General features: G+C 45.9%; 1 protein-coding gene across 10 annotated transcripts in view; it reads left to right on the plus strand.

Annotated features, from left to right (window-relative positions):
- The window catches only part of CELF4 (CUGBP, Elav-like family member 4), an 860,358-nt gene that overhangs the window by 826,913 nt on the left and 21,210 nt on the right, over positions 1-12,235 (plus strand). For all 10 annotated transcript variants that reach the window (XR_002100356.1, XR_002100357.1, XM_019531828.1 and 7 more), the window contains exon 12: positions 3,878-4,044. Coding sequence is in view for 8 of the 10 variants with exons in the window: in XM_019531828.1 (XP_019387373.1) it covers positions 3,878-4,005 (128 nt within the window). In the remaining 2 variants the exon portion in view is untranslated. The remainder of the gene's footprint in view (positions 1-3,877; positions 4,045-12,235) is intronic.

Raw genomic sequence — 12,235 nt, forward strand, 5'->3', positions numbered from 1 at the left:
TATGGTAGCAGTTATCTAGTCTTCTAGCAGGTGTCTGACCTGAAGAGAGGAAGGGTCATCACTGCTTATTATCTATCTATCTATCTATCAGTCTATCCACCTATCTATCTGTCTCTCCATCTATCATGGCCTGTCGCTCTGACATCTCAGTGTTCAGGTTCAACCAGAGCCTCCCTGCTATCTGGAGTCCATCCAAGTCTTTTCAGCACAGTGAAAAAAACATCCCCACATAAATGATATGGTGTGGAGAGAGAGAGCTGAGTAGGCCACTGTTTCCCAGGTGCATCCAGCCCCCTCAAAGCCCAAATTTTCAGGCCAGAGAGACTGGCTTCCAGTCCCCAGGGGATCTCCAAAAGGACAATGAAGAGTTATTGCAACTAGGCACCCCCTGTTGCTGGCTGGAAGTGGGGGGGGGAGGTTTAATGAGGACCACTGGTCCTCCAGTCAAAAATGGAACCAGTTAACGAACGCGTCTGAAAGAAGGTTGCTTTTGAGATTCAAAAACTAAACCCAGTTTGGAAAAAAGCCACTGCTACAGGGCAGTCAGATAGATCTGTCTGTTGTGTCCACCTCGCAGGCCTCACTTCCTCCTTCGTGTCCCGGTGGCGTTGCACTGAATGAATAGGTGATCTTAAAAATCTGCCTTAAAGGTATGGCTGGGTAGCAAGGATTGGGAGTGTGCAAGCTGCTCCGCGCTGGGGCAATTGTCAGCACTATCACGCCATGTGAAAGTACAGTCCTGATCAACCAAAATCTCCAATGCAGATAACAGGGCAGAGAGTGTGGTGGGTGGGTGTCCGGTGTTTCTTGTGGTTATCTATAGTCCTATTCACTACACAAACTAATCACCATCTCCAGGCGTGGCCAGCCTAGGCATCCACTAATGAATGCTCCTTGACCACGTGATATAAATCTTACATATGGAAGCAGGTGGATAGCACCAGATCTTACCCCACCCTGCTCAAGTCCTTGAAAATGCATTAGTGCTTCTGCTTCTGCAGCACTCTCTCTCTTCGTGGTAGTACTAAGTCACAAAAAAGCAGTGACAAGGAGGAGGACTCTCCCACCTTTGGTGTTAGCAGTTCTGCAGGGACTCAAACAGGATGGAGCGGGATTGCGCTGACATACCCATTTTCACTTAAACGTCGAAGGCTGCAAACAGATGTTGCATTTATCTCGGGATAAACCATTTTGTCCCCTGACAAAATGCAAGCTTACACACATCCATGCCTGTTGTCTCAGGGGAAATAGTAAAAAAAAAAAGATTCCCAGATAAGAAGTAGTGACAGTTTATCCTGGGATATTGCAAAGTATGTCTGTACAGTTATCCCAGGATTACATCATTCAATCAATGACAGAAAATCATTTAAAAAAGTTAAAAACCAATGACAGACATCATTGAATCAATGACACTCACTAAACCCTGATTAGAAAGGTGATGTGTATACACACCAATCCCAGGATATTTTTGTTCTGGGACAAACATAGGCACAACTTACCCAGGACAAATGCAATGTCTGTTTATAGCCAAATAGCTGGTATAGGATCTGGCTCGGGGTCATTTGTCAGGAAAGAGTGGGAAGGTAGATTTCTAAATGTCAAGATCCATCTTCCTGGTCAAGAACAAAGCCTCTAGAAACAGTAGCTGGCAGCTACTCACCTCCGAATGACGCGTTCGTGTTATGTCTGAAAGAAGAGCATTAATGGTCTATTGGTGACTTGGACCAACAGCAACTTTTAGTAAGAGCTAAATGCAATGGTACTGCACGGCCGGGCAGGGGATGTCAACATGGGATCTCATGAAACACGCAGTGGATATCACGGCCGATCCTGCTCCTCGGGAGTCAATGGGAGCTATGTTGATCCCTTGAAAGAGAACCGGATCAGAGCCCCCAACCCACAGCATATGGGCACAGCACTTACTGACTGATGGCTCAGACCAAGCCAGGTCAGGACTCTCATTAGCCAATGACTTCCAACCTTTGATGGACTCTTTCATGGGTGCCACCCGCCGTGACGCTCCAAATTTCTGTTGAGACAACAAGGGTCTCGACAAGAAGTGCAAGCAAATGATTTGCCCCAAATCTTCACACTACTGTGCAGTTAGAGTAATTCCACTAAGAGAGGGCCGTGGATGCTTCTGCATCAGGAAAGGGAGGTGGAAGACAGAGAAGGCAGATCTCACCTCCGCGGGACCCTCAGCATCATTAGCGCCCTGACCTCTCGTAGGCATTCATGAACAGCCAAAGGCAGGGAGCGGATGCATGTGGATGCATGCATGCATTTTGTTCTCAAAGACAAGCAGTCCTGCAGCTCGTGAGACTTGCTGAGGTAGGGATTAGACCAGAGAGGCGATGCTGAGGAATACCAGGTAGCAGTATTGGGCTGTAGACCACGCTCTTGCCAAGGGCAGGCATTCAGCTACTGGCAAGTGCTCAATGCTGTCCTTTGAGAGGAATGACGCTAGGTCCGCATCTCATCCTGGTCAGCAGCTGACACTGGGTTGCAGAGTCCTGTAGGAGGATGAGAATGGGTGGCTCTGTGAGATGCACAGGCCAGCTCCAGCCTAGTGGTACCAAACATGTGGGTGCTTGGGGAGGACGCTCATGGCTAAAGCAGAGGGAGGGCTTCTTGTCCACTGCATGATCTACCTGCCTCACATCTACCCAGGCCCTCGTGATCACTGGCTTGGCCACTTCCCTGTCCAGACCCCACTGGCCACCGGTGAAACAGATGGACGGTGAGGGCGGCGCAGCCTGCCGTGATCAAGCACTGGTCTCTATTGAGCTAAAGGAGGAATCCCATGAGCTGCAGTAGCCAGTTGCATCGGGGTTTGTGTTTGCTTTTTCTAATGGCCCCCGGGGACCTGGTTGCTGTGCCAGATGCTCCCTGCTTTCTCCAACAAAACCAAAATACTCAGCCCCAAGGACGCAAGGACAGCAAGCTGCTCCAGGGCCACAGAGCCTTGTCACGGCAGCTGCATCGCCACTCAGGATGCAGGCCTTGCCTATACAACTTGAGCATGTACAAAGAGCCATCCCAGCCGGATGGGATTTATTCTGCCTCCGCTTTTCCGATCCCCTGGAGATGACTGTGATGAAGGAGAGCATTAGTTTCAGTAGTCACGAGTCCAGTCAGTCCACTGTGGGGTAGTCCATATAGCTGTGTACAAAAAAATAGTCCTGTGCAAAGCAGTCCTAGCTACCCATGCAGCCGGCATGGAGAAAATGGTATTGATCTTCCTCACGGGTAGGGTTGACCTAAGAGATTAAACAGCCCCTGCAGGGAACCGTTATGCCAGTTCATAGAGCTGTTGCTTTAGCTCAAAGGGAGAGGATCGAGCTATGAGTGCTGACGGTCTAGGACTCAGATTGGGATGGAAAAGTGGTTGAATACACCTGGGATTAACTTTACCGTGATAAGCAAGTAGTTCTCTCCTTCCTGCACAGAGGGGAGGGGTCTGCAGAAAGGAAAAGGGGGAAACATTGGGACTGGTAGCGGCAGATTGCCTTCAGCCCGGGTAGAGAGAGATGTGTAGGAGAAGGGCCGTGCAGCCGTGCATCACAGGTGACAACACACAGCACCACGATGTCCCCAGAGCCGCGTGCATGAGTGCTGGGGCTCCAGCACCCCGGGCCCCCTTGCTGCGTAGCGTGCGGGTCTGGAGCTGCGTACAGGCCAGCCACTGTTTCCTGGGACGCTGTGATCTGTAACAACCCCCCCATTGGCAACCATCCTCCCCTCGCTCTCCCCCCCACCTACCTCCCCGCTCCTTTCCTCCCCTCCTTCCCCATGTTCATTCTAAGTGGTCTTGCATGTTGCGGCTTGGCCCCAAATTAGCTCATTAAATGCCGCGCCTTGCCTCCTGTTTTGACAGGTTTTGTGAGTTTTGACAATCCTGCCAGTGCCCAGGCTGCCATCCAGGCTATGAACGGCTTCCAGATTGGCATGAAGAGGCTGAAGGTGCAGCTGAAGAGGCCGAAGGATGCTAACCGCCCCTACTGAAGAGTTGTAGGAACCGCTGGATACAAAGGACTAGCACAGGTAACCGCATGGGGCAGGGGACGTCACCTGTTGTCTTAGAGCATTTCTTGTGCCGTGGACCCTAGAGATTAGCTCTGCGATTCTCCGGCTTTGAGCGTTTCCACGAGGCCTCTGGCTAGAGCCACACCACACCCATGCACACACAAAACGAGACTATTTGTGTGTGCACCTCATTAGCAAGAGAGACAGAAAGATGCTTAATGAGGGCGGGGGGGATTTCCCCCACCCCGGCGGCCTCACACGTCCATAATGAATCGACCTGGCCACTGACGGGGGATAGCAGCTGTTTCGGTTACCTGCTCAGCTAAAGGAAGGATTTGTGTGGCTGAAGAAAACCTGCAATTAAGACCTGGGACAAGGCTGCAGTTTAATTGCAGGGAGCTGGCCTGCCCTGGCGTGTATCTCCATAGCTCTGTGTTGCAACGTTACGAAGCGTTTTTCATTCTTCATGCAGTATAGTCTGTATCCAATTTCATCTCAGCATAATAAATACCTGTAAATACATCTCCTTGACAGCTAAATAACCCCTAATTTCTTCCTTCCTAAACCCAAGAAATTAATAAAAGGATTCCTGCTCAGGTCCTTACTCAGCTTTTGTTAACTCCTTACTCAGACAAAACTCCCTCAGAAGCCAACAGCTCCGTGCTGGAGGGAGGACTTAGCAAAAACTGAATGAGGGTCACAGGATTCACCCCCTGAATATTAAAATTGTTGCAGTGGGAAGGAGTTTGCTCGGCTTGTAGAGGGAGCTTCTGAGCACATATAGCAATAACCAAAAATCCCCAAAGTAGACAAGTGAGTCCCTGGAAGTCCAGCCTTTTGCCAACAACAAAATGGAGTCTATAAATTGGATACCATCCCTTGCCTAAGTGATTCGGGAGACTAGTTTCCATCTTTGGAAGTCATTTAGGCCCCTTCCTATGAAGATTTGTAGGTGTCTAACTCCCTCAGGTTTTCCTATGGGAAGTAGGCGCCTACATACTTATGTGAGCACATCTGGGTCCTAGGTACCAATGGGACTTAACCTCTATGTGAATTTTCAACATGAGACTAAGGCTATTAAGCCACTCTGAGGCTTTTCAAACTCTGAACCTTTTTGCTTAAGAGCAACCTCTTGACTTTCTTTTCAAATACAGAGTAACAGCAGCAATAATACCACTCAGCCCGTTAGCTACCAACAGGGCCTTGGCATGGGACACATTTACATCAGTGTAAACTGCCTTGACACCGGTATAAAAAAAAGAGCAGACACATTATGCAAATCCCTATCCCAGTATAAATTATTAGATTCAGGGAAAAACCACGTTAGTCTAGTGGTTATACCTTTCTGTTATGCTAGGTTATATAACTAGGTTTTATATATATATGTGTATATATATGTAAGTATGTATATGTGTATATATATATATATATAAAAAGTATACCTGTTAACCAGTTATACTGCTTATACCTAGTTATACCTTCCTGTTTGGGCAAGCATTTTGCAACCCAAACTAAGCCGAAGTATTGCTTACTGGGTCTCTGCTTTGTTTTGTTTTATTTTATTTTTATGCTTTATTTATTCTAGTGTCTTTTTTAAGTGGTCGTGTTTCCCTTGCTTTAAGGCGCCCTGAGCCATGGCTGGGAAGGGTGGAATAAATAAAGAAATCATGCCAGTATAGATGTCGTGCACCAAACAGCTATCCCAGACTAGCCACTGACTCAAGGCATACGTTTCCCTGCTATCTAGTGGCAAGGTGCAGTGACGGCACCTAGGCCAGGCAGCTACCCTGGGATAACTGGTTGTCTGTCTGTTCTGGAAACCAGTGTGATGTGCATCTGTATAGAAAATGGACCCAATTTACACTGAAGTTAATATGTTTTGTGCCAGCCCTGATATAGAGCCACATGAAGACGGGTGGAGCGAAGGCAGACTGCTGCAAGAGGAGAGCACTAGTATTTCCACTAGCTTTTGTGTGTGTAATGTGGTGGCACTGAACCATCATAGTTGATAGCTCATTTCCTGGCATCGGTGGCCACAGGCATCCCTTTTTGGAAAGCTTGTGGCCTTGGTGTGTGATTTGGCAAGGTGCGTTGTGGCAGCCCATGGTAAGGCAAGCGAACTCTTCTCAACCCATTCAGCAGAACTTGCTGCTGACCCTCTGTAAGTCCATTCACCGCCTTCCCTGCTGGCACCAAAATGGTTTGCATTTTCACTGTTATTGGCTGGTTTCTCCATTAGATACTTCCTAGAAAAAAAAAATATGGTTGGATTTTGTATTATGGAAATGAGGAAGCCACTTAAAAACTCATATGGGAAATGTTAGAATAAGACCCATCTAGAGAGGCCCCTGAAACCAGAAAGCATAGTTTTAGATTCCCAAATTGTCCTTATGTTTGTGAGTTTGGAGAGCTAAGATCTTTAAGTCAGGCCATTATAAAAATGAGAGGGCAACAAGCAAGTTAAAGTTTTAACTTTTAGCTTTTAAAATCTAACTTTTCCCCCCACGCTGCACGGTTTCTCTGATCCTGGTTTCTCCATCTTTAATTGAATATATAATATCCTTGAAAATACTCTATTCTAGTCTTCAGAGAAGATCTCTGTTCCCTTGAGAATCAAGGAATGGAACTGAATTATCCCTTAAGGAAACTGCATTGGAGACCAGACGTGAAGAGAATTAAGCAAGCCCCTCTCCATAAATGCATTAGGTTCATGTATTATTTTTACATTTCTTTGGATCTCTCAGGTGCTAATGGCTCGAGATCCAGCCTCTGTAACCTAAGATCTCCTTTGTATATTATTATACAAGGCTGAGCATCAAACTATTTCCCCACCCTTTTTAAAATAGCTCTTTTCTTTTCCTTGCTTACAACAAGGCCTCCTGGAGGCTTGAAACCAAAATGTGTTTCCATCTCCAAATGCTTTTTTGCTTCATCACGCTGGCTTGTTCTTGCAGGTTTTTGCTCAGGAGGGCTGGGGGAAGGGAAGTGCATGCATGCTAATTTGTTCACGGAGGGCATATAACTCGGTGGAGGAGATTTTCAATAGCTCCTAATGGATTTATGAACACAAGTTCCACTGTGTTTTGAAAATCTCTCCCTGAGCGTTGGGCTCCGCACATTGGCTTCTTACTACAGGACAGCTCTGTGCACTGAAAGGGTGCACGCTTGTTTGTTACTAGTGCGACACTCTTGTCTGCTGTTATAGATGGGTCGTGAGCCCTGGGGGGGGGCCACAAGCTGCTTTTGGTTACTGTAAGGTCGCCCTTAAGTATGAAGTCAGCTCTGGTGATTTGCTAGGGCAGATCCTGATGGCAGAGCTGCACGTGCTGGCTCGTTGCAAGAGGACTGCGGACGGAGAGGGCTAGCAGGAGCAACATTTCTGCACGGGCACCTCGAATGGATGAGTCCCTGGACCTCCCACGCAGCTCGGGGGTTCACTTGGCTGTTCTCAAGTTTTCTGCTGAAGTTGGTCTAGCTGCTTGCACCCTATTACTGAACGTGACTGTAGAGTCCAGCCAAATGCAGTCCCGATCCCAGTCGGACGGTGCCTAACTAAGCACTCGTTATTTCCTCTGGTCTCAGCTTTTGGTGTAAATGTCAGACAGGCTGAGGACTGGCCTCCCTTTTAGCCAGAGAAATTTCACCTGGAAACATGTGCTTGAATCTTGTCGCCTCACCAATGAAGAGCAAGCGTGTACATCAGCGAGACACCCCATTGCCTGCCTGATATGCAGGGCTGGATTATGTCCTAAACTCTGTCCACCTTCAGAGGCCCCATCTGAAAGAAATTATCCACAAAATCCATGAAAATGGATTTTCATGACATTTTAAGATTAATTATTGTTATTCTTGCACAAATTTCTGAACACAATATGAATCATAACCATGGAGCCATATATAGGTATATTTTTGTCCTATTAGAATGAAAATGTCCAGGTTTTTTTTACTTATTTAGAGGCTCCTCATATTGTGAGGCCCTAAGCTGTAGCTTAAGTACCTTAAGCCTAAATCCAGCACTATACAGGTGGAAGACATGCCGTCCTTTCGAGAGGATGGCCATTTCACGGGGCACTGGAGGGGGATATTTGGAAGGGATTGTGAAGGTAATCACTCAGCAGCTTAGAAAGGAAAGAACATTCCCCCTCCAGAAGACAACATAGAAAAAGGTAATGTTTGGATGCAGGGCTTTGGTGCAAGTCCATCTCTGCTGCAGTGAGAATAAGAGATATTGTCCATCCGGCAGGTCCATTGGAGGGCAGTCGGTAGATAGCACTGATGTAACAACACGTTTCCAAAAGGTATTCAGTACTGCCATGTGCATGGAAGCTATGAAGGCATGCCAGTGATAGTAGGTAGGTAGGTTGGTGCCAGATAGCTTGAAGGTAACACAGGCACTGAACTAACAAACCATCATAGAATAGCCTTGCTTATAATCTGCATAACACTTAGTGTCCCTCGTTCACAAAGGGCACGTCTACCCATTCATGAATGTGCCTTAGTTACTGCACATTTAGTTTAGTACTTGCCTAATGAGTACTAAGCACTAACTAAACTAAACTAAGTACTAACTTCAGTTACTGAAGTTACTGCGCAATAGTGCCAGCACACCGTTATTTTGTGACGTTTACTGTGCATTAGCCTAATACCACTGTGCAATAGCATATTAGCACAATTTTTGACTGCCACGCCACTGCACAGCGGTATTAGGCTAATGCGCAGTAAATGTCTCATGTAGATGTGCCCGAAGAGGCTTTGTCTCGGGCCTAGCCTGAAGCGCACAAATAGTCCCATTGACTCCTGTGCAGTTACTCATGGGCTTGAAGTTAGGCCTGTGGTCAAGGATCTTTCTGAATTTGAGGCTTTTCTAAGAAAAAAACCTTCCTTTACCAAATCAGGAAGCTGCCTGCAGAAGCCTGAGCTGCATCCAGGCTGACAGACTACATCAGAGATGGCTCTTTCCCTGCCACCGAGAAAGAAAAAAAAATCTCCCCTGAATTAATTTTCTTTCCACATGCAGTTTTTATCAAATCTCCCATTTAAGGCAAAAAAAATCAGTTAATCACTTGAGGCTACCATGACCTGAAATCCTTGGTTTTCCTTGCAAGTGCTCTAAAAGTTTGCTGTCAAACATTCAAAAGATCGTGGTGAAAAGCAGTAGGAAAGCTCGCAAGCTGCAGGGAGCAATACCCTGAAGGATTCTGATGGCCAAACCTTTCCCAAAAGGCTGCCTTCTGTTCTCGCTTCTCTTTCTAATTACGGAGGTTGTGGCAAAAATAAAGAAATAAATAAGCGAGGGAGGGGAGTAGAAGGGGGACGGGGGGAGGCGTGCGAAAGAACAAGAAGAGGATCATTTGAGGCAACTCTGCCCAAATCAATATATTCTATTACAAATCCCCCCTCAGGAACATGAGTCAAGGATTCAGCCGCACTTAATGTGTCTTTTGGATAGTAAATGCATGCAATAATGAAAAATATAAGTTCTGATATCTGCAACTCACTTGAGTGGCCCTTCTTTGGGGCTCCGGTGTCCTGTACATTATGGCAGGTGCAGCTTGCAGTGCCCAGGGGACACGTGTATGAGTAAGGATGTCATCCTTTCCATAGTCGCTGCCGACATTTTGTGAACAGGGCGAGCAACACAAGCTACACGTTATCCTCCCAGCAGGGGTGGGAGGTGGGATTGGTGGGCGATGCAGTTACAAGCACTCTGAAATGTGTATGCACTCCCGTTTCTTATTACCGGTACTCTCTCCTATCCTTCTAATATCCATATGAGAAGTAGCAACAATAGTATAATACCATCTAAATTCCCTAGCCTAAGAGTAAACTTTTGGAGTTGTTTTAATGAGTCCTGCAATATTTGATGCGGGTTCTTTTTCCCTTGAAGCCCCAGCTCCCCGTGTCCCAGGGTTATATGAGAATCTCAGTTTTCTTTTTTTTTTTTCAAAAAAGGACACTGCAAATTGTCAGTCCAAAAGCTAGAGAAGACTCCCAACCAGAAGGCAAAGAGGAAAAGCCTCCAAATGCAGTGTTTCTTTAAAAGAAATGGAATAGTGGTATGATTTTTAAGTCAGTCCTGTTATTCTCGAACACCACAATATGAGATGAAGGCCCCGTTGTGCTGGGCATGGTACAAAGTATAGTGAAAACAGGCCTCCCCCTAGGAAGCCCATACAGAAAAAGGGATTCCTCTTACCCCCGTCGTCCCACAAGATAGATGGGCCGTTGCACAGTGTATGATCCGGATCTGCCATGTGTCACTCATTGGGAAAGAGATGGCCTCATTAGGGATCAATTCACTGGGCGTTTGTAAGGTTGCAACAAAAGGTTGCTGCTGCATGTGTCTGTTGGTGAGATATTGCATACCTCATGCAAAAGCTTTGCTTAAGACTCTCATCCCGGCGAAGCCAGTGTGATGGCTCAGTCTGACTGGTATTGCTATTAGCCAGCTTCCTACATCACAATTTGTATAACTTCAGTGCCCAATAATGCCCTTTCTGAGGTCATAGTTGCTTCACAGGCCTTATGCTGAGCCTTTGCATAGGGGTGAATCTGACCCTAACACAGCAGTGTAGTAACTCAGAGGAAGCCAGCAGTGCACAATAATAAAAAGCCTTAGGAAGAACAATGAAGCACCTGCCCATTGCCATAGAAAGGCTTCATGATGTTGGCAGTGAGGCATTAGCAAAGTGTTGTAGCTTCCTCTGATGAGAACATTATTAATGCCCAAGATAGAGAGGAATTGTCTGGAGTGCATCATCCAGGAGTTATGAAACTAGAGAAAGGGACATGTCAATAGAAAGCAAGAAAAAAAATGTCTGAGTACTGTGACCTTCATCTGTGGAGTTTTCTCCCAAGAGAGGTGATGGCCAACCACTGACGAGTCGGGGCCATACCAGCAATGGTGAAAAAACAGGGAAAATACACATGGTTTGGAGTTCAGTCCGAAGAAGACACTCAGCCCAGGGTTGCAGACTTGTGCTGACATGCATTTTGATGTAGAAACCCTAAGATGGTTATTGTTATTGAGGAAAAGCGGGTGATTTTCCTGCAGTTTTGGTAATAGAAATGGAAAACCTGAAAACGTTTTGGTTTCCAAACAAAAACGGTCAGTTTTCAGGCGTCTCTTTGTTGCAAAACCAGTATTTTTGGAGGCAACTGGACGTAATCTGTAGTAATGCTGGCTTAGTAAAAAAATCCTCAATTTTCTATCCAGAAGTAACTTTTGGCAAATATTTGACTAGCCCCACTTGTGATTTCAGGTAGCTTCGATATCAAATCAAGCAAAAATGCACTTTTGACTCAGTATTGATTTGACTGGTCTGCTTTACAATGTCGCAGGCAATGAGGCCTCCACCTCATTGCAGGGAGACGCTCTTCTCAATCCTGGTGCTGGTGTATCTTGATATTCAAACGAAGTCTGCAGTCTCTAGTCAGTAGTAACTAGTCATTATCTAGTAACATTGAATCAATATGTAGTCTCTAGCTACATCCTCTAGCACATTTCTTGTACTTATACCTCCCGTAATCATGCTAACCAATTCCTGTTGCTCCTGTAGACACTATTATCGTATCTCTCCCTTAATCATCACTTAGAAAATTTGTGTTGTTGTGACTACCGCAATATGGCTACTCCAAGACTACACCTTAATGCAATTGAAGGGAATGAGGCGGACATGGGTGCAACTTGATTTGGGAAGGTCTAGCCATGTATATTGGACAAAACCGCGGATCAACCGGCATGTTTCCAGGAAGCCTTTTCTTCCCTAATTCCACTGATGCCTGTGATTAAGCCTTCCTTGTCGTGCGGTTGCAACCCAGATTTTGCAGCATGGAGTAGGTGCATGAGAAATGGGACATGAAAGTGACTGGGAAGAACTAGAAACAAGACAGAAACTAATTCCCTCTTTTATAATTGCCTAAGATGTTAGCATAACTGATAAAGAAACTTGTTGTGTTGACCTTTCGTTTTTAACCTGGCTGTCCTTTTCAATTACTAATCACCTTATTATGGTAAAATACTCATTTCTGTTTGGCGAACTGGAGTTTCAATACTAATGAATGCAAAATTCCATTTGATAATCATTATAGTTATACTGAGATTGGCACACAATATAATGCACTGATGGAAAACGACAATAATTAATTACCGCATTTGCTCAAAAATTAGACTCAGTAATTACCGCGCCAAGGCTAAATTCCATTCAGC

The sequence above is a fragment of the Crocodylus porosus genome, unplaced genomic scaffold (assembly GCF_001723895.1).
Source record: "Crocodylus porosus isolate Cpor-Errol unplaced genomic scaffold, CroPor_comp1, whole genome shotgun sequence".
NCBI classification, from domain to species: Eukaryota; Metazoa; Chordata; order Crocodylia; family Crocodylidae; genus Crocodylus; species Crocodylus porosus.